The sequence below is a fragment of the Aethalodelphis obliquidens genome, unplaced genomic scaffold (genome assembly GCF_003676395.1).
Source record: "Aethalodelphis obliquidens isolate GAN/ISIS:26980383/991018 unplaced genomic scaffold, ASM367639v1 scaffold6, whole genome shotgun sequence".
Lineage (NCBI taxonomy): Eukaryota > Metazoa > Chordata > Mammalia > Artiodactyla > Delphinidae > Aethalodelphis > Aethalodelphis obliquidens.
In genome coordinates, this window is record NW_020837950.1 from 13537044 (window position 1) to 13559526 (window position 22483).

Sequence of the window (22483 nt, forward strand, 5' to 3'; positions counted from 1 at the left end):
GCAGGAGACTCAGGTTAGATCCCTGGTCAGGGAGCTAGATCCCACATGCTGCAACTAAGTGTTAACATGCAGCAGCTAAGAATTTGTATGCTGCAACCAAAGATCCCACATGCTGCAGTGAAGATTGAAGATCCTGCCTGCATGCTACAACTAAGACCCGACACAGGCAAAACAAAAAACAAAACAAAAAAACTCATTACCAACTTTGTTAGAAGAGTCACAAATATCTTCTCCCAGATTGTGGATTGTCTTTTAATTCTATTTATAATGGCTTTTATTATATAAATGTGGTCAACTCTTTTGCTTTATGGTTTGGGCTTTTGGTGTCTCTTTTAAGAAATCCTTCTCTACCATGATATCACAGAGAAAACCTCCTACAATTAATTTCTTCTAAAATTCTTTTTTAAGTCTGCAACAGAAAGTTTTTAAAAGTTGTTTTTTTGTGTGTGGTATGAGGGCCTCTCACTGTTGTGGCCTCTCCCGTTGCGGAGCACAGGCTCCGGAAATGCAGGCTCAGCGGCCATGGCTCACGGGCCCAGCCGCTCTGTGGCATGCGGGATCTTCCCGGACCGGGGCACAAACCCGTGTCCCTTGCATCGGCAGGTGGACTCTCAACCACTTGCGCCACCAGGGAAGCCCAGTATTTTTTAAATTGAAGTATAGTTGATTTACAATGCTGTGAATTTCTTCTAAAAATTCCAAAGTGCTGTTCACATTTAGATCTTGAATCCAACTGCAGTTTACTTTTCCGTATGGTTTTGGATATGGTTTGAGGTAGGGATCTAATTTTAGTTTTTCCATCTAGACAGCTAATTGTTCCAGAAGTTTTTACTCAGTAGTTCTTTCCTTACAGACGTATGATGCCATGTTGGCCATATACCAATTTCTTCTATATACATTTGCTTATTTGTTATTTCCTTCCACTGGTTTATTTGTTCATCTCTCTGCCAAATTTATTTACAGTATCTTTATAATGAATCCTAGTAAATCCTAATAAGAGCATAATTTCCCTCTTCTTATTGTTATAAACTGTGAAGAGTCTGAGAATGTATCTACTTGCAAGCTAAGAAGTTAGCCTGTCACTGATTCATGGATACAAGTAGAAGACATGAGAGGCTGGTGAGTCAGAGGCAAAGGACTTTATTGCTCACAGCACAGCGCTCACAGCACAGCTGGCAGCATAAGCTTTATGTTCACCTCAGTTGCCCTTGTCGCCAAGTTCCACGTGTGACATGGAAGAGCTGAGATGAAGGCTGCACATGTCACCATGAGGAACCTGAGTTTAGGAAATCCCAAACTTTAAAGACAGATGCTAGCAAACCTGCCTGTCCTTTTCCCCAGAGGGAGACACTTCTTAAATATCCTGGACATCAAACAAATCTTCCCCCTGCCCTGGAGGGAGACGCCATCTCTGTCTTCCAAAGCTGTTTGCTGTATAAACATCTTTGAAAACATAGTCCAGAAAAAAATGTCAGTGTGTCTGCTCAGGAGACGTGCAGAAATGCAAGAGACCAATAGAGAGCTGTCTCCCAACATTACTTCTTCGGTATTATTTTGTTTACTGTGGCTCTTTGTAATAGGGAAGAAAAAAATCTGACTTCATATAAGGTCTGTTTCTTTTACTTTAACCTTTGTACTCTACTGCTTTTGCAACAGGTTAAGAATGTTGTCTATAGCCTGAAATATACAGCATAGCCCATTCTCAAGGCTCTGACCTTTAAAAGTATAACACTTTTCCATTCATATAGAGATAAAAAGTTGCAGAACAGAGAATAACTTTTGTCTTGTTGGAGGTTTACAGGAACATCCTGACCTGACCTATCCATGTGGACAGCTGAAAGAACAAAGGATCCCAACACTGAAAAGCTGTGCAACAACCAACCACAGCCTTTTAGTAAAAGAAGCCTGAATTCTAACTTGGGTAAGATGGTTCTTTGGGACACTTAGTCCACCATTTCCTTGGTCTGCTGTCTTTCCGAATAAAGTAGCCATTCCTTGCCCCAACAACTCATCTCTTGTTGCCTGTTGTGTGGTGAGCAGTACCAGCTTGTACTCGGTAATACCTTTATTCTTCCATATGAATTTTAAAATTAATTTGTATAGTTGTTTTGGGTAGCACTATGTTACTAGATACAAATTTATACAAATCTTTTTGAAATGCATTCTTTACAACCATGTATAAATAGTATATTATAATTAATAACTGTAATTATAGGCATGCAAAGCAATGAACAGTTTAAAGAAAGATTACAAAACAAACAAAAAAATAGTTTAAAAAACCCAATGACAGCAAAAGAACAGTGAAACCCCTGGGACCTTGCAGAAGTAAATATAAAACTGCCTTGTAATAACATTTTTACAACATAGGGCACAAGGAACTCTCTCAAATTAAAAGAAACAAAAACAGAGGGAAAAAACCCCACGAAAAACCTCTGCTGAAAATAAAACAAGCAAATTCACAAACACTAGGAAACAATCCATTGTGTGGGACAGTCAATACATACAACAAACTGAAGAAATAGCATCTTAAGAACTTTATAGAGCAAGGTGAAAGAGAGACTAAAGCAAGCATATTAAAAATTATTCATAAACAAAAACCAAAAATGGGACATTAATAATAAAGAGAAGGAAGATTTGAAAAAGGATCAAATAGAATATTTAGAAAATTTCTTAAAAGCCACAACATTGAAATTTGAAATTCCAAAGAAGGATTGAATAGCAGATTAGGAAAAGCTAATGAGACATCAGTGAAGTGGAAGACAGTTCCAGATGAGAAGGCAACGCAGAGATAAAGAAGTAGAAAACAATGAATATAGTAACCTAATATGATAATGAAATGGAAAAATATCAAAGAGCAAGAAAAAAAGTCTTAAAAGCATTCAAGTATTGAGCAAAAGATACAACTGTACTTACAAGAAGCTCAGGAACGGGAAAAATGAATCCATGGTATTAGCTGTTAAATAGTGGTTATCTCTGGAGGTTGAGGGAAGGGTTCCAACTGAAAAGGGCATGAAGGTACCCTTTGATACCCTTTGAGATAACGGACATGTTTTATATCTTTACATCCATGGTTTCGTGGATATTTAAAATCTAAAAAGTCACTGAGCTGTACATTTAAGATTTTGTGCACTTTATTGTATGTATTTTACACCTTAATAAAAACATGACTTAAAAAAGCAATCAGAAAGAAGAAGAAAAAAACTATCTACAAAGGGATGACAGCTAGAGTAATAGCACACTTTTGGTCAGAAACAAAAAAAGACCAGAATATAATTCAACAGTGACTTCAAAGTGCCAGGGGAAATAAACATCAAATTAGAGCCCTTTACCTGGTAGAACCATTACCAATGAATGAGGGTGACTAATGAGATTTTCATACCAAGACTAAAACAACCTCTAAAACATGTGCTTCAGCGAGAAGGGTTAGGATGGTTGAATCAAAATAGCAAAGCGCTGGGTGAATCTACATAAGCGTTAACTTTCACAAATAATGATTTTGATGAGATGATGGATGTTCACTAAACTTGTAATCATTTCATGATGTATGTAAGTCAAACCACCATGCTGTACACCTTAAACCTATACAGTACTGTATGTCAATTATATTTCAATAAAATGGGAAAAATTATTTAAAATAATTCTTAAGGGTTTTATTTTAATTTTTTGGCTGTGCTGTGTGGCATGCAGGATCTTAGTTCCCCGACCAGGGATTGAACCCATGCCCCCTTCAGTGGAAGCAGGGAGTCTTAACCACTGGACCGCCAGGGAATGAAGGGTTTTAAAAATTAGGTGGATTATCTTGCAGACACACGCTCATGTGAAATGATCTGTGACAAGGTTATTCACTGCTGCATTGTTTGAAACAGTATTAATTAGAAACAACCTCAATATCCATTAATAGGGGAACTAATTAAATAGATTGCATTACATCTGTACATTGGACTGTACATTCAGCCATTGAATTATATTTCTGAGTGTGATATAGAGTAAATGTATTTTTCTATGAGTCAGATTTCTCTTCATTAACAACTACAACACGTCAGTGGGTTATAACAATGAACATGAATTTCTCATACGCTCCATCTAAGGAGAAGAAGTGAATAATTGCAAACATTAAAACACTCTTTCACAATTGGTAAGTGAAAAAAGCAGAGTGCAGAACAGTGTGTGCAGTGTCCTACCATTTGGATAAAATAAATCAAAACAAATGAATCCACTACATGATTGTTTTATATACAAGTTCTCTGGAAGAATGCACTTGAAATTGGCAAAGATGATGCATACGAACTGAGTGGCAGTGAATAGTGGTAGACTAGAGACATTTCACTTTTTATATACCTTTGGTACATTTTGAAATTTCCACCATTTGAATGTACTGTCTAAGCAAAAATTAAGTTTTCTGTATTGTTTGGGTGGAGGCTAGAGATATTAACTTTAGACCTGCTTAAAAAATACACCTGCAGGACTTCCCTGGTGGTGCAGTGGTTGAAAATCCACCTGCCAATGCAGGAGACACGGGTTCGATCTCTGGTTTGGGAAGATCCCACATACTGCAGAGGAACTAAGCCCATGTGCCACAACTACTGAGGCTGCGTGCCACAACTACTGAAGCCCGTGCACCTAGAGGTGGTGTTCCACAGCAAGAGAAGCCACTGCAATAATGAGAAGCCCGCGCACCGCAATGAAGAGTATCCCCCACTTGTCGCAACTAGAGAAAGCCCACCCACAGCAACGAAGACCCAATGTAGCCAAAAATAAATGAATAAATTAAAGAAAATACACATGCTAAGATTACTATAACTATAACCACAAAAAAAAAGAAATTTAATGTACAACTAAAATAGCACAGGAAGAGGGGTAAAAAAATTATCTTGAGCACTTTAAAAAAACATACTTAAGAACCATTTGTGTTTCCTTTTCTGTGAACTATCTTTCCACATCATTTGTTCTATTTCTATTGTGTTGTTGACCTTTTTTTGTTATTGATATCTAGGGGCTCTTTATTAGGAAGATAAGCCCTTTGTGATACAAGTTGCAAATATTTTTGCCCAGTTTGTGACAGAAGATTTTACTAAATGTAGGCAAATTTTCAATCCTTTCTTTGTAACTTGAGTCGTAGTTAGAAAGATTACATTCCAAGGTTACAAAATAATTAATCTATATTTTCTTCAATAGCTCCCATAGGTCCTATGTGAGTCTCATTTCCCCAAACTTTTATCTCCTTATAGGCGGGAACAATAATGGGTATATCTGCATGTCATCCATGGGGCCTAATCCCCCATGTGCATTTTCTCCAATAGGTAATACTTTTCTGCTGATGATGTTAAATTTCTTTCTAATCACCGATTAGTGTCCTCTATGGTCTAAGACAATTGAAATGTCGTTAGCGATTATTTTGCAACAAGTGATTGGATTTCAACCACATTACAAATAAGGAAATTGAGGTTTAGAGATTTTAAGAAACTTGTCCAGCATCACATAGTTAAAAAGCAATGAAGTTGGAATTGAAACTCAGATAGCTTGGCTATAGAGCCTATAACTGTAACCCAAATGGGTTGTAGTGGGTACAACCTAGAAATGATATAGATTTTTTTTTTTCTTTTTTAAAATCACTGGTACCATGTGGGAAATGAAGGCAGCAAAATGATACTGGTTTTCTAACACAGAGCTGCAAACACTGAATGGGTGATATGAAAACATAGTTTATAAATCTAATTTGTTCATTTATCCAAGGATAGTAATACTCAAAGGACAATTTATGAAGTGTTCTCATCTAGATAATCTCATGACGTTCTTTCAACAAGGAGATATTTTAGTTGTTAAAAATATTATCTTATACTAGCATGAGAGGGAAAATTATATATACACACACACAGAGTGTTGTTTATAGCTATGTTATATTAGCAAAGAATTGGAAACGACTTAAATGTCCTTCTAACTAGGGGATGAAAAACAGATGCAGAACCAAGGATATAATGTGCAACCATTTGTGAGCAAATATAGACTATTTCAACTTCTTCATCGTTTTGAGTTTTCTAAATTCAGAAAATGGCCTACTCAATGTTTCTTTCATCATTGCGATAGTCAAGATTCTCCCAAATAAAACATATACCTTGGCCACAAACTCGGGGTCTGTTTCATCCACAAGGTCAGTCCATTTAACTGTGACTACATGTTCTCTATTAGTTTAGGTTTCCACTCATCAGCCAGCTTCTGGCTTGTGCTGCTAACCGGTGATTCTCAAAGCAGCAGAACCCTCAAATCTTCTTTTTGTTATTGATGATCGAGATGATACTGATGACAGAGAATAAATGACAGAGAACAACATTGACTGAACTCTGGGTGACTTCCCAGGCTTCTTTCAGAATCTTTTTCTTTGTCTCACTTTGTGAAATTGGTTTTTGTTGCTTGCCACAGAAATGCATACTCCAGGGCAAATGTCATGGCATCACGCAATTTAAGTTTCTTGTCCAGCCAAATGGATATTCTCTGAACAAACAGAGGATGTAGATCTCAAATGAGCCCATCTTTCTCAAGCAGCAGCACAAACTCAACCTCATTTAAATCTCTTGAGATCTTATCAGCAAAGATCTTGATGGGGGAATTCCCTGGCGGTCCAGAGGTTAGGACTCTGCACTTTCCTGCCGAGGCCCCAGGTTTGATCCCTGGTCGGGGAACTAAGATCTCACAAGTCACATGGCATGGCCAAAAAAATTAAAAAATAATTATATTCTTTAACACAAAACAAACAAAGATCTTGGTTCCCATTCTGGGGTTGCACATGCCTTCTACAGGAAGATGGTCTTATTTCCTCTGCCTTGTGGTTACATCCACCACGCAGCTGGTTCACTCAAGCAAATCCTTCAACAGCTCTCTCCGTGGAGTCTTGTACTTTGCTCATATCTCTCCCTTTGTTTGTTGGTCTTCATAACTCAACACAAAAATGCAATTTTGTTCCAGAACAGGCACATAATTAAAAGGAATCACTGACTTTGTCCCTTCGACATATATACACTACCAAATGTAAAATAGATAGCAAGTGGGAAGCAGCCACATAGCACAGGGAGATCAGCTCGGTGCTTTGCGACCACCTAGAGGGGTGGGATAGGGAGGGTGGGAGGGAGATGCAAGAGGGAGGGGATATGGGGATATATGTATACGTATAGCTGATTCACTTCGTTATAAAGCAGAAACTAGCACACCATTGTAAAGCAATTATACTCCAATAAAGATGTTAAAAAAAAAAAAAGCAATCACTGAGAACCTAAAGGTGTGACAAATCCCTTTCTTTGAACTACTGGAGCCCAAGAGCGCTCTCTGAGAGCAAGAAGTACGCTTTCATCAAGGCTGACACATGAGCTATGCGTTCTGTCTGAAATAGCTCATCAGGTCCTCTTGCCTCCCTTCTGGGGGAGGCCTGCGCAACAATGGATACATCCATTCATGTCTCTTTTTAATGGAACCCCATTGCCTTTACCTGATTCCCCTTTTATTGTACAGGGCAAAGCAGGAGTGGGCAAACTGACTGGTGATAACCAGCACATGGCACTTGGAAAACAACTAGACGCTCTGGGAGTGCCGCCCCTCCCCCACTCCTATCAAGTATCGCCAAAAAATCAAACCCGAATGAGATCATGCTTCTCCATCTTCCATGTCACTTTACAGGAAACGTAAGGCACAGGAAAACATGTTAAATACATCATGAGGAGGCAATCAACAAGATTCAAAATGTGGGAAACGCTACAGGGCAAATGATTTTGGTCGTTTGGAATAAATTAAAAAAGGAAGAAGAAAAGAGATGAAAACTTTATAGATTAAAAGAGATTTTAAGAGACCTATCAACCAAATGCAGTAAGTGGATACTATTTGAATCCTGATTCAAGCAAAGAGTAAACAACATGTAGGAGACAAATGGGGAGATTTGCACACTGACTAGATAATTGATGATGTTAAGGAATTGTAAACATTTAAAAATGTGTGACAGTAGTGTGGTTGTGTGTGTGTGTGTGTGAGAGAGAGAGAGAGAGAGACAGAATATGTCCTTATCTTTTACAGATACATACTGAAATATTTACAGATACAATGACAGGTCTGGGATTTGCTTCAGAATTGTCCTGTAGAAGGATGGGGATTGTGGAAGATTTCGATGTAACAGGATTGGACATGAATGGGGGATTTGCTATAGCTGGGTGATGGGTACTTCGAGGCCCATTGTACAATTCTTTGTATAAGTTTGAAATTTTCCGTAAGTTTAAAAAGGAAAAGGTGCAAGTCAAATATCGAAATCACCGAAGGTTCTGAGCAGGTGTTTTTAAGCGGTGGTGTAGAATAAATTGGAGAAAGGGCAGCTGGGGAACTAACTGAATAAAAAAACTGATTTGGGGCTGGGTTACGCTGAACGCAATTTGAGGACATCTGAGTAGGAAAGTCCAAGGAGTCAGGTGGTAATATAGGGTCGGAACTCGGGAGAGAAGTCTGTAATCCTACACTTAGGACAATTACAGCCTTGAGCATAAAGACACTTTCAGAGGGTAGAGAATCGATGATTCCACCTCGGGGAATGAAACGACTTAGGGTTCAGAAGGAAAATATAAGGAAGCCTGCTGAACCAGCAAAGGAGATAATTAGCTCAAGCCTCCACCTAAAATTTACTTTCTTTTTTTTAACATCTTTATTGGGGTATAATTGCTTTACAATGGTGTGTTAGTTTCTGCTTTATAACAAAGTGAATCGGTTATACATATACGTATGTTCCCGTATCTCTTCCCTCTTGCGTCTCCCTCCCTCCCAGCCTCCCTATCCCATCCCTCCAGGCGGTCACAAAGCACCGAGCCGATATCCCTGTGCCAGGCGGCTGCTTCCCACTAGCTATCTACCTTACGTTTGGTAGTGTGTATATGTCCATGCCTCTCTCTCGCCCTGTCACAGCTTACCCTTCCCCCTCCCCATATCCTCAAGTCCGTTCTCCAGTAGGTCTGCGTCTTTATTCCTGTCTTACCCCTAGGTTCTTCATGACATTTTTTTTCTTAAATTCCATATATATGTGTTAGCATACAGTATTTGTCTTTCTCTTTCTGACTTACTTCACTCTGTATGACAGACTCTAGGTCCATCCACCTCATTACAAATAGCTCAGTTTCGTTTCTTTTTATGGCTGAGTAATATTCCATTGTGTATACGTGCCACATCTTCTTTATCCATTCATCCGATGATGGGCATAACATTTACTTTTGATTTAGGAACCTTTATCAGATATAGAGCTACCTTTCACTGTTGCCACCTAGAGATTTGTAAAAAAAAAATAGTTAAGGTGAAATAGTTCAGAACAATGTATTTTAAGAACACAGGCCTCATCATGTCTGTAAACTGCAACCCTAACTTCCCTTTGGAAGTTGCACAATGCTATTTTGAAATGGTTTCAAATGCTTATTTGACCTGGAGCTGGCTCTTTGGTCTGCGTGCCCAGCTCCATTCTGGACTAGGTCTGCACCAAACACCAAAGTGGCTTTCACTGGGCGCGAACGGGAAGTGGCCACTAGCTGTTCCGAAAATTTTAAACTCAGGGACCTACACAAGGAAGCCAAGGCAACAGAAACCAGATTCCCCAACAGTGCTCTCCACCCTGCTCACCCTGCGCTTATGTCCAAGGACCTCATCTCTCCAGGCAGCTGTCTTTCTCCTCCAGTGAGTCGAAGTTACCGCACTGTGCTTACATGGAGAAGTCTATCAAAGTGGCGTTATTTTAAACTTTGCTTCCCGTCTGCCCAAGAGTGTGACATCTTGCTTTCAATAGTTGGGTTACTCTACACAAAGTATGTTGGTAGCAAGAACAGGACAGAGGGATGATGCAGGAAAATGGCATTCAAACAGCCTCCCAGAGTCAAACTGTTTTGAACAAAAATGGTAGGAGTTTGAACTTGGTGTTCTTGAAAAAGACAAGTCCAAAAGGGGACATTACAGAGTGGTTTGCCCATATTTCAAATGCTTTACTATTGCAATGCAGCAATCTGATGTGTACATGTGATTTCCTCTGCTAGGCGAAGTTTGAGGTCACAAATCCTGTTTATTATCCGTATCCAGAAAAGTGCCTGACTCATAGCAAAATTCAAGCATGACTCAGTCAGACATATGAACGAATGCACAAATAAGTCTCAGGATGTAGTCTTTTAGGAAGTAGAAATTATAAATATGATTTAGATGCCATTCTTTCAAAATCCCTTAAAAGGAGGACATATTCACGTTTTCCGTCACTTAAAGCATTTATTTTTAAAACCATGTTTCCAGGGACTTCCCTGGTGGTGCAGTGGTTAAGAATCCGCCTGCCAATGCAGGGGCCATGGGTTTGATCCCTGGTCCGAGAAGATCCCACATGCCAAGGAGCAAATGCGCCCGTATGCCACAACTACTGAGCCGGCGCTCTAGAGCCCGCAAGCCACAACTACTGAGCCCACGTGCCACAACTACTGAAGCCCGCGTGCCTAGAGCCCATGCTCCACAACAAGAGAAGCCACCGCGATGAGAAGCCCGCAACGAAGAGTAGCCCCTGCTCGCCACAACTAAGAGAAAGCCCGCGTGCAGCAATGATGACCCAACGCGGCCAAAAATAAACAAATTAATTTAAAAAATTTAAAACCATGTTTCTAATGTCAAGAAATAACAATACCGTCCCTTAATAGCATGATGATTGAGTTAAACCGATGAGCTAATGACAGCTACTGCCAATGTTTCTTAGAGGAAAGAATAAAGATGTTTATTTCATAGAGACACCATGAGGAAAAATAAATAAAACAGTTGGCTTGCATTTCCTCCTGCAAGTCAGTCTCTCAGACTTAATTTGGAATTTGTTCTTTCTAGGCACCAAGAGAAAATGGGCTGCCACCTCTACACTCAAACTGGACAGTCTTCCTCAAGCAGTTTAGATATGAGAAGGCAGAGGGGGCTGCTACATGGCGCTCCGTCCCCACCACTGCCTTCCTCCCCTGCAGAACATTTCCTGGCGTCTGCATGTCACGTGGTTCTGTCTTCCTCATCCCCAATTTCAGCACCCCTCCCTTCAGGCTGCAAGGTAAGGCAGGATAGGAACACACGGCTGCCTGTCTCTTCGGTAAAAAGTGTTTTCCCCCCATCTCAGATGTTAGGTCTTGTAAGAGGGCTAATTAAGCATCCTGCCAAAGAGAACTGCCAATGATTTATGATTGCTGAGGGTGCCCTTAATGGATTTTTATATAATTTAAAGACCTGCAGCATGATATGACCTCAGAGACCATTTAGTAAAGTCTATTTTAAAAATGACAAAATTATCACCCAAAGTCCACAGTTTACATTAGTATTCACTCTTGGTGTTGTATATCCTATGGATTAGGACAAATGTATAATGACATGTATTCACTATTACAGTATCACGCAGAAAATTTTTTTTACTGCCATAAAAATCCTCTGTGCTCTGCCTATTCATCTCTCCTTCCCCCTTGACCCCTGGCAATTCATTGACCTTTTTCTTGTTTCCACAGTTTGGATGATAATGATGTGTTAACTATAGGTCCATCAGTAGTAACAAATGCACCACTCTGGTGGGGTGTCGATAATGGGGAGGCTGTGCATGGGGTGGGGGCAGGGTGGGTACGGGATATCTTTGTACCTTCCTTCAATTTTGCTGTGAACCTAGCACTGCCCTAAAAAAACCCAAAGTCTTAAAAAATAACAAAATGGAGACTTTGACAGGCTAAGTGACCTGACTAAGGTCACAGAGCTGGCTCCCCGTGGACCAAGACTAGAATGCAGGGTCCTCATGGTGCAAGCTTTATGCACCACACGTTGCTACCCTGCATCCCGCAATAACAAGAAAAAGTCAAGAAATACTTACTGGAGGATCTCCTCTAGGTCCAACTGAATCACCCACTCACATGAGGGAAGTGGGGCAGGTCCTGAAGTTTACATCTGGGTTCTGTTTTCACCATCTCCCCACCTCCGTCCAGGACTGCACACACACACCCCAGTGCCTCCAGGCTTTTGCTAATGCTGTGCTCTGTGCCTGGAAGACTTCCTCCTCCGTCTCCAGCTGCTACTTGCCCCTGAAGGTGAAGCTTCCTCTGGGCAGAATGAATCCCTCTCTCACAATCCTCAACTCTGAGTACTTTGCAGATAACTCAATGATAGAACGTGTTAAGTACTGTAGTTACTTATCAGCCCTCCAATTAGACCCTGAGCTCCATCAAGCAGGACTGGATCTTAATTACATTCGCATTTCCAGAAACAAACTCTGTGATGGGGTACAATTTATGTGCTCACAAAAATGTAGAGAGGACACAAATCTAAAGTTTCTCTTTCCCAGAGTACACTTTAAGGCTAGAAAACAAAAATAAATACAGCTTTTACAATGAAGCAGCTGATAGAATATATTGAATATTGTACATTTAGGAGATCTGGTAGGGGACAAACTATGTATCACTCGGATATACAAATATTCTTTCCTTTACATTAGAAACATGATTGTCAATGGTACTGTCATTTTTCATTGTTCTGAAACTGTTAATAACATTTAAGTTAGTAAGAGTATAGGCAATCATTTGCTTTAAAAATAAAAAATCACACAAGATATATAAAGTATATAAAGAACAGTTTGGTCCTCAGTCATGGGTACTCAATGGGAGTCATTTTGGAAGGTTTTAAGGCCATCAGTTATGAGAAGGCGCAGATTAAATAATGAACCTGGAGAAGCCTAGTTTTAGATTGTGATCACATTAAGAACAAGGCAAAAAAAATCAAGGTCAGGCAGTCACTGTTTTAGAGTCCTTGCTGCTTTAGGACCAAAACTACATTGAATTGTGTTAAAGCAAAAAACTACAATAATCTACTTTGCAAGTTTCAAATAACCAATTATTTCATTCAAGATTTAAAGAGATAAAGTGAATGTTAACACAGTGAACAAAGATGGTTAAGCTCTTTTTTCCTAGCACATACACAATGTATAATGGTGCATTATTAGAATTAAAGTTTTAGATCAAAAAACTATCTTTTTAAAGTATCTTTTGCTCTACTTTATAGGTTCCTGTGAATTGTATTTTCCCTAAACACAACATTTGATCTGTTCATCTATTTTGCTTTATAAGCAATTGACAGAAATGTAAATATACATATATGTAGAAGTGGCTATCTTTTACATAGGACAGCCCAGAATTTAGTAATACGTATAGGCTTTCTGGCTGTTCTACTTACACATAAAATGAATTTTAGAGAAGAAACATATTTGGTATTTATTCTAATGAAAGCATATTAATTACAATATATTTTTGAAGGTTATTTTTAAAATCTTCATTTTTTATGGTTTTATTTTTTTTGCGGTACGCGGGCCTCTCGCCGTTGTGGCCTCTCCCGTTGCGGAGCACAGGCTCCGGACGCACAGGCTCAGCGGCCATGGCTCACGGGCCCAGCCGCTCCGTGGCATGTGGGATCCTCCCGGACCGGGGCATGAACCCGTGTCCCCTGCATCGGCAGGCGGACTCTCAACCACTGCGCCACCAGGGAAGCCCCAAAATCTTCATTTTTTAAGTTCGGATGATGCTCAACCTTTTAACAGGAATGTTGGTTTGTTAGATTTGACCATCTTTCTTTATTACCCTTAAAAGTTCAAACATAAAACAAGGAGGAATGTAGGTCTATTAAAAAAATATGAATACTTGTAGCAATAGTTTAAATTATTTAGCCCACAAAAACATTGCTTAAGAAATCAAGTTCAGCTTAATTGTAAGGAAATGTAATTAGGCCCAAGGCTGGGATAGTTTACTCTCCTTTTGGCTGCAGGTTATACTTTTGTGGCTGGAAAAAATGTTCTTCAATAGCACTGACTAGTTCATTTAGTTCTTTCTTCAGCTGGTCGGGATCACTGCAAAATAAAGGGGAAAAAAAATTCCAGGTCAGTGGATTATTCGAAAGCATATTTTAAAGATTCCTCACATAGATCAGTTAACATTGATATTTACCCTTAAGCGGAGGGCTAAATCAGACAAAACAGAACTCCAGTTACTTAAGCATGGGAACACATCTGTGAGGTAGACAAAGAACTCATGTGACAATATTCATATTTTCCGCAAAGGCCTTCCTGAGGTCTCTACTATAAACAAAAGCACCCCTTTGCACTTCTCATAAGAATTTTTAAGAAACACAATTTGTAGCCTAGCATCCCTAAAAGTTCTGTCTGTACCTAACAGTGCAGAGAAAACTTTCATGACTTCAGCTGTCATTAAATCCTGCTGAACTTTTACAAATGACATGGCTGGCAAGTCTTTGGTCTCCCAGGATATGAATGTTCTTGATCCTGTTTGTCTTCAAACTATTGGGAGCTCGGCTACAGCCTCCTGTGTCGGGCCTTCCCAGGATGGAAGAGATGGGGAGCCTCCTAGTGGGCCTGCTGGTCACTCACCCGGAACTCAGACCCTGAGACCCCTTGTTTATTATTATTTTTTTAACATCTTTATTGGAGTATAATTGCTTTACAATGGTGTATTAGTTTCTGCTGTATAACAAAGTGAATCAGCCATACACATACATATATCCCCATATCTCCTCCCTCTGGCGTCTCCCTCCCACCCTCCCTACCCCACCCCTCTAGGTGGACACAAAGCACCGAGCTGATCTCCCTGTGCTACGTGGCTGCTTTTTATTCTACTTTGGGAACAAAAGGGTCACAACTAAAGTATAAACAAAAATCCTGGGAACTAGATCCCTTTAAGGAAACCAAGTTTTCAAGCATGTGGAAAACACTCATTTATGTGCAAACAATTGGAAGGTTGATAACAGATAAAACAGACTTGTAATTAGACAGGTGTCTAATTTATGTGGCAGCCTTACATATCAGGTTACTAGCATGAGGTGAGTTACTATAAGTACTTAAAACCAAAAAGCTCAATAGAAAAACAAAAATCCTTCAATTCAAACTTTTAATACTTCATACTTGACCACCTTTAATATATGCAAACTTAACTTTAACGGAAAGGGCAATCTTTGTAATTAGTTAATATCATTTTTGCATTGTAACAGTTAACCAGTACAACTAAAACAATCCATTTTATTACAGACATTAATTCTGGCTGTACTACTTACTAGCTGTGTGCCCTTGGGCAAGTGAGTCAACCTTTCAAAGGCCCAGATTCCTCATCTGTAAAACTGAGATAAAGACTATTTTCTCAAGAGAGTTGTCGTATAGATTGAGATAAATTATAGAAAGCAATTAGCACAGAACCTGGCCCAAAAACCTCAATAGATGTAGCTGTCATTATAATTACTTTTACCCCTCCATTGGTAACATATTTCGTAATTATGCTTCATAAATATATATGAATTACACAAGTCTTTTCTTTTCCTTCTCCATAAATGTGCTCTGAAGAAAACAAGAGTTCTCAGGAAGGCACACTGACTAATAATTACTGTTTGTTTTTTTTTTAATATAAATTTCTTTCTTCCTTTCTTTATTTTTGGCTGAGTTGGGTCTTTGTTGCTGCACGCGGGCTTTCTCTAGTTGTGGCGAGAGGGGGCTACTCTTCATTGTGGCGCGCGGGCCTTTCATTGCGGTGGCTTCTCTTGTTGCGGAGCACGGGCTCTAGGCATGCGGGCTTCAGTAGTTGTGGCTCGTGGGCTCTAGAGCGCAGGCTCAGTAGTTGTGGCGCATGGGCTTAGTTGCTCTGCAGCATGTGGGATCTTCCCGGACCAGGGCTCGAACCCATGTCCCCTGCATTGGCAGGCGGATTCTTAACCACTACGCCACCAGGGAAGCCCTTATTGGTTTTCTTAAAACAATATACATAAAACAAAACTCATCAATGAATTTACTATATATCCCCTGCTGGTTTTGTTTCTCCGTTAGAACCTTGCTTGAGACTATTACCTAAATCTTGAGATAGTAAGAGAGTGTCCTCGTTCTTAGCAGTTGAGTATTGAAGTCTGCAACTTATTTTCAAATGGCTGAGAAAACAAATAAACCAACCCAAATATATAATATTGATATGTATGGTGAGTGAGAGCAAATATTGCAAAATGTTAGCAACTGCTGAAACTAGGTTAGGGTAGGCAAACTATGGCTTGCAGCCTGTTTGTGTAAATAAAGTTTTATTGGAACACAGCCACACCTATTCTTTTATGTCTGTGGCAGCTTTCTGGCTACAACAGCAGAGTTGAGTGGTTATAACAAGGGCTATATGGTCTGTAATCCCTAAAATAGTTACTGTTTGGCTCTTTACAGAAAAAGTTTGTCAACCCCTAGTCTATGTGAGGAGTATGTGGGTATTCACTACATTATTTCTACATTTCTATAGGTTTGAAAATTTTCACAATAAAAAGTTGAACAAAAGTAAAGACATCAAGGGAGTTCCCTGGCAGTCCAGTGGTTAGGACTCTGTGCTTTCACTGCCGAGGGCACAGGTTTGATCCCTGGTTGGGGAACTAAGATCCCACAAGCTGTGCGACACAGCCAAAAAGAAAACCCCAAAACAAAAAACAAACAAAAAACAACAACTAAAGACATCAACCCCAACAAAAATAGTTTTTAAAAGCAGGACTTATATTTGAAAAAGATTTTCTATTCAAAAGGGTTAGTGGGGGCTTCCCTGGTGGTGCAGTGGTTGAGAGCTCCGCCTGCTGATGCAGGGGACATGGGTTCGTGCCCCAGTCTGGGAAGATCCCACATGCCGTGGAGCAGCTGGGCCCGTGAGCCATGGCCGCTCAGCCTGTGTGTCCGGAGTCTGTGCTCCGCAACGGGAGAGGCCACAGCAGTGAGAGGCCCGCGTACCGCAAAAAAAAAAGGGTTAGTGGGTTACGGAATTCCATGAATGAATGAAATTCATGATATAAAATATATTAATAATATCTAATGTTAACAGAAAGTAAGGAAACCTTAGCCATGGCTTTATTGCTGTTGTGTGTTAGTTATGCTCATGCCTTGCTTGAGCCTTGACAGCATATCTATGGGCTGACCTAGTGCCTAATGTTTCATTTAATAAATGGGAGTAACATTTCAATGACTATAATAAAAGGACAAATTTTCAAAGTATTTTCAGCAATTTAGAAACTAATATTTGAATTTAAGTCCACTCAATAAGCCATGTGAAAAATGTAAATACCACAGATCCTTAAACAGTAAGTTGTATTGTTATTATAAAAGAAAGTTTTCTAAAATATTACACATATTTTCACAGGACAATGAAAAGGAAAGAAATATATAGAGAAAATAGATCTTTAAATTGGACTTATGTCCATTTGTTTTCAAAAGAATGAGATACAGAAATATGAAAGCACTAAGTGAGAATGAGAATTATTCAGAAGAAGATTCAGGGCTGATTTGGGTGTGGCTTGCTATTTCCTTTATGATAAAGTCCCCAACAGGTGACTATTCTGAGTTCTTGTATCCATGTTTTATAGTTTTGTTTTGTTTTAATATTTCTTGCGTTGCTATCAGCCCTCACTTCTTCATGCCTAAGGAAAGTCCAGCTGTAACAAATCTTCCCTGCCCCTCTAATCTGCTACATTTAGTCTGCTATTAGCTCACTGATTTAAGATGCTCAGAAAATTTCCTCTGCTCTTATTTCCACATAATGTAACTTTGGTCCACAAGCCAGAAAAACGCTATGGACAAACTTTGGAGTGCATGTGCCATTACTACCTAGGCCTGTGTCGTCTACTACAGTAGCCACTAGCCACACGTGGCTACGGTGCAATTGAAATGCGGTTAGTTCAACAGAGGAACTGAATTTTTCATTTCATTTAAGTTAATTAATTTTGAAATTCAAATTTGAAAACTAGCACTTGATTCAGTTATTGGAAAACTTAAGTATGTTTCCAACAACTTGGGTGTCAAAACCTACTTTTTCAACTGTAAATTTTAGGAACTCTAAATACAGATTAAGAGGACCTCCCTGGTGGTCCAGTGGCTAAGACTCCGCGCTCCCAATGCAAGGGGCCTGGGTTTGATCCCTGGTCGGGGAACTAGAACCCACATGCCGCAACAAAAGATCCTGCATGCCGCAATGAAGATCTCGCAAGCCGCAACTAAGACTCAGCACAGCCAAATAAATAAATATTACCCAAAACATTTTAAGTATTTCCAGAAAAATATAGCATTCGAATTTGAGACGTGTGGTAAGTGTAAAATATTGTATGGATTTTGAAGACTTAGTGTGAAAAAAATTTTTTTAAATACCTCATTAATAATTTTTATAGTGATTACATGTTGCAACGTTAATACTTAAAATACTTAGTTAAATAAATATATTATGTTTCTTTTCACTATTTAAAATTGTGTCTAGGAGAAAATTTCAAGTTGCATATGTGGCTCACATTTTATTCCTGTTGGACAGCACTGACTTAATTCACTTTAAAAAAAAATTTCCTGATATTTAAAGAATTATTTTTATTTTTTGGCTGCGCTGGGTCTTTGTTGCTGCACACGGGCTTTCTCTAGTTGTGGTGAGCGGGGGCTACTCTTCGTTGCGGTACGCGGGCTTCTCATTGAGGTGGCTTCTCTTGCTGTGGAGCATGGGCTCTAGGCACGCGGGCTTCAGTAGTTGTGGCATGTGGGCTAGTAGTTGTGGCTTGCGGGCTCTAGAGCGCAGGCTCAGTAGTTGTGGTGCATGGCTTAGTTGCTCCGCAGCATGCGGGATCCTCCCTGACCAGGGCTCGAACTCCTGTCCCCTGCATTGGCAGGAGGATTCTTAACCACTGTGCCACCAGGGAAGTCCCAAATTTCCTGATTTTGAACTGTATTCTGAATAGAGAAATGATAGCTAAGTGACTGTTAAATAGGTGTGTAATATGACACTTACACGTACTAGCTACATGTACCACGTCTGATAAAGTTCAAAATGTTACAGGTGTTGGAAAGTGACCAACTCAAACCCTTTACCAAGGTCACAAAGCACGACCCTGAAGCTACCAGACCATCGGCTCTTTGGTGGTAAGGACTCTCTGTGTGGCTCTTCATCTGCCCCAAGACCCAGCGTGACTTACACACAATAGGTGCTCAAAGATATTTGTTGAATGGACATGTAATGCATTTTAATTTACTGTATCAGAGACATGGAGAAAAAAGAGAAAAAGTCATCGGTGTCAGCCTCAAATATAAAGTACTAGAAAAAGGAAATTTAATTATTATTACTGAAATTAGGAATGAAATTTTCCCATACAGGGAAATTTGGGGTAGAAGGAAATAACCAAGTAGGAAGTAAGCACTCTTGTCCCTAGATGCTTCAAGGGGCTGTTAATGTCACAATAGTGCTGCAGGTTCTGAAACAACATTCCTAATTAAACTACATATTGGAAAGATAAAATATGTTACTTAGCATCTGAATAGAATTTAGGAAGTTTAGGGAATAAAAATCACAGCAGCTGCCATCCATAGCATACCTATTTCCAGGGGGGGCGCACAGTTCAGAATAGTACTTGATTTTGGGCTCTGTCCCACTGGTCCGAATGGTGGCCACACCTCCATTAGCAAAGGTAAAGGTGATCATTTGACTGCTTTTACTAGTAGGGAGAACCTAGGAATTAATTTACACGTTATAAATTTAAGTAGTAACACCAGCTGTTCTTACCTAACTAACATTTTCCACTGAATAAGCAAGAGAGTAAATGCAAAACAAAGAAGAAAAGAACATTTTTGAGGAAATCAGAAAATGTACTCTGTATAAATGAAATAAATAATAATAATAAGGCAATTTGTGAAAATTAACTTTGTATATTACTTTTTACCTCCATGGTTCTATTACAGCTACTAAAGTTTTACTAAAATTGAAACACATCATTTTCACAAGAAATTGCTTTAAACCGATTAATAATGCATTACCAAAACCCCACAAAACACTAGGCTTATTTCACTTTCAAGGGCTTCTGATAGATGTATTCTTAGCTGATTGCTCTCCAAACTCCACTAAAATGACTGAAGCATTAAAATCAAAAAACACACAAGGGCAAAGAGGCAGCAGCAGTTGAGGGGGTTGCCAACTAATCGTGGCAGTCAGAAACCAGGTGGAGGGCAGAGGCGACCTGATGGAACACAGAAGAATGTCCTCGGAGCCCCTGTAGCAGGCAGATAAGAACCGAGTCAGCATGTTCTGCAGGGCCCTAGTAAAGCTCACTACCTACGGCACCTGGTACAGCAAAGGGCAGGCGTGAGACAAAGAAGCTATTAGATCCTCCCAAATCCCCACCTTCTGCCCACGTGGTCAACCAACCACCTCATCAGGAGACGGTTTAAATCTCTGGGGTAATTGAACCAGAAGGGCTCAGAAGCTGGGGACGCTGGGCACCATGGAGGGCAGGGCATGGAGAAAACTTAGAGTAAGTCAGAGTCTGCACACTGAATGCTCAAACCCCTCCTCCCAGGTCCGCAGCACCTTTCCACCACTTCTGGGGCCTCAGCATCCCAGTTTATTACCCTCAGGCAGGAGATTAGGGTGAGAGTGAGGCGTCCCCAGGAGACCTTGAGGGAAATAAAGACAATACAGAGGAAACAAGACCTACATTTTAAAAAAGCTATAATTAATATCCTTAAGAGAGGTAAGATATAATACACATGAAACAAGAATAAGATGTTACTTTCAATAAATTAGAGAAAAAGAGCTGAAATGTTCAAAGAAGCACTGAAAGTTAATGTTGAGGTAATCTCCCCAAAAGTAGGAAAGAAGGATATAGATGGACAGTGGGAAAAAAGAAACACGGAAAGTAGAACATCACTCCAGGAGAGTCAGCATCTAAGAACCTGTCAAGAAGGACTTGTCAAGAAGGTGAGAACAGAAAATGCAAGGGAAGAGGTTACTTGAAAAACAACCATCCAGCGTCCTTCTTTGATAAAAATCAAGAGAATTTCTCAGAACTGAAAGAAATGACTCCGTAGATCAACAAAGACCAACCAAGTATCCAGAAAAATGAATGAAAAGAGGCCCATACTAAAAGCATATCACTGAAATTGTAGAACCCCAAGTTTAGCGGAAAGTTCCTAACGTCTTCCCATGGAGAAAAAAACAAATGGCACGGAAAGGACTGAATGAGTATGGTGTTCTCATCCCTGAATGCAGCACACAGCAGGTCCCAACTATTTCCTGAGTGAATGAATGATGGATGCTCAACGGCTTTACAAATACAGAGCAATGCTTTCCAAACTGTGAGTTAATAAAGCATGAGGGTAGAGTAAGACATTTTCAGACCTAAACACCTCCAAAAATTTACCTGTCATTCATTTCTTCTTAGGAAGCTACTAGAGGATGTGATTTAGGAAGATAAATATAAAAAGAGGAAATCATGGGGTCCAGGAGCAAGGGACCCACCCCCAGAGAGTGGTGAAAGGGCATTCCCAGGATGACAGCTGGGCGTTCAACCCAGAGAGCAGAAGGCTCTCCCCAGAGGAAGGGACCAGGAGAGAGGCCATTGGAAACAAGATGGAACCAATAGTCCAGGTCAAAAACCCTACTGAGAGGTATTTGAAGGATGTGGGAAGAACTGGTGAGGCTTACATAGAAATCCATGCAAATGAAAGAACAAAGCAGCTATCAATGAAAGGAAAAGTAATTCTTTATACAAATTAAGGGGAACCTAATCATAGTACACTACTTAACTAAGCAAAAAAAAATAGTTACCAGTCATAATAATACAAGCATGGAATCTGATGTCACCAAGAGTTGTGGTATAAATGTACTGTAAGGACAGGGGAGAAGAGTCGTGAATGCTGGAAGTGTAAGAACTAAATCCCTATCTCCATAATAGAAAATTAATAAAGTCTAACACTGATAAGTCATGGTATTACCACATGAGCACACTGTTTAGAAATCTGGTGGTAAATACCAGGAGAAACAACTAAGAGGGAAGGTGGTTGTCTTGGCACATGGAAATGAGATGGCAGGAGTTGGAACTGCCATGTCTAATCATAACCCTTTTAATACTATTTGCCTTTAAAAACATATTGTGTGCAGATGTAAATTAAAAAATATAACAAGGTGAGTATCAAAGCAAATGGGAGACTGGGATTGAAATATATACACTAATATGTATAAAAGGTATAACTAATAAGAACCTGCTGTATAAAAAAATAAATAAAATTCAAAAATTCAAAAAAAAAAGGCAAATGTCCAATATCTCATAAGGATATTCTTACTGTCCTTCCTCTACCCCCCTGCCATAGTTAGCAATACTCTTCTGCCACATTTGAGCCTTCTTTTGACTCCACTGGGGGAATCTACATGGTAGGAAGAATGCAAACTCATGCTTTACAGCGAACAACTCCTATATATTCAGAGAACAGGGTAAAACTAAGCAGGAAGCAAGCAGTGGTTCTCAAAGTTGGACCAGTAGCATTAGCATCAGCAGGGAACTTATTAGAAAGACAAATAAGGGGTGGGCTGCAGGACTCAGTGTTTTAACCTGGCCACCAGGTGATTCTGATGCTTTTTCAAGTTCAACTGCTGAAAGAGAGGAAAAGCTGCGTTTGGAATCAGAAGACCCAGAT

General features: G+C 39.7%; 1 protein-coding gene across 4 annotated transcripts in view; it reads right to left on the minus strand.

Moving 5' to 3' along the window:
• Nucleotides 1-13540: 13540 nt before the first annotated feature.
• Nucleotides 13541-22483, minus strand: part of PGM2 (phosphoglucomutase 2) — a 136601-nt gene continuing 127658 nt past the window's right edge. For all 4 annotated transcript variants that reach the window (XM_027103185.1, XM_027103182.1, XM_027103183.1 and 1 more), the window contains 2 exons: nucleotides 19390-19523; nucleotides 13541-13882 (listed from right to left, as the gene is read on the minus strand). In XM_027103185.1, the coding sequence (XP_026958986.1) occupies nucleotides 13780-13882; nucleotides 19390-19523 (237 nt within the window). In that variant the 3' untranslated portion in view covers nucleotides 13541-13779. The remainder of the gene's footprint in view (nucleotides 13883-19389; nucleotides 19524-22483) is intronic.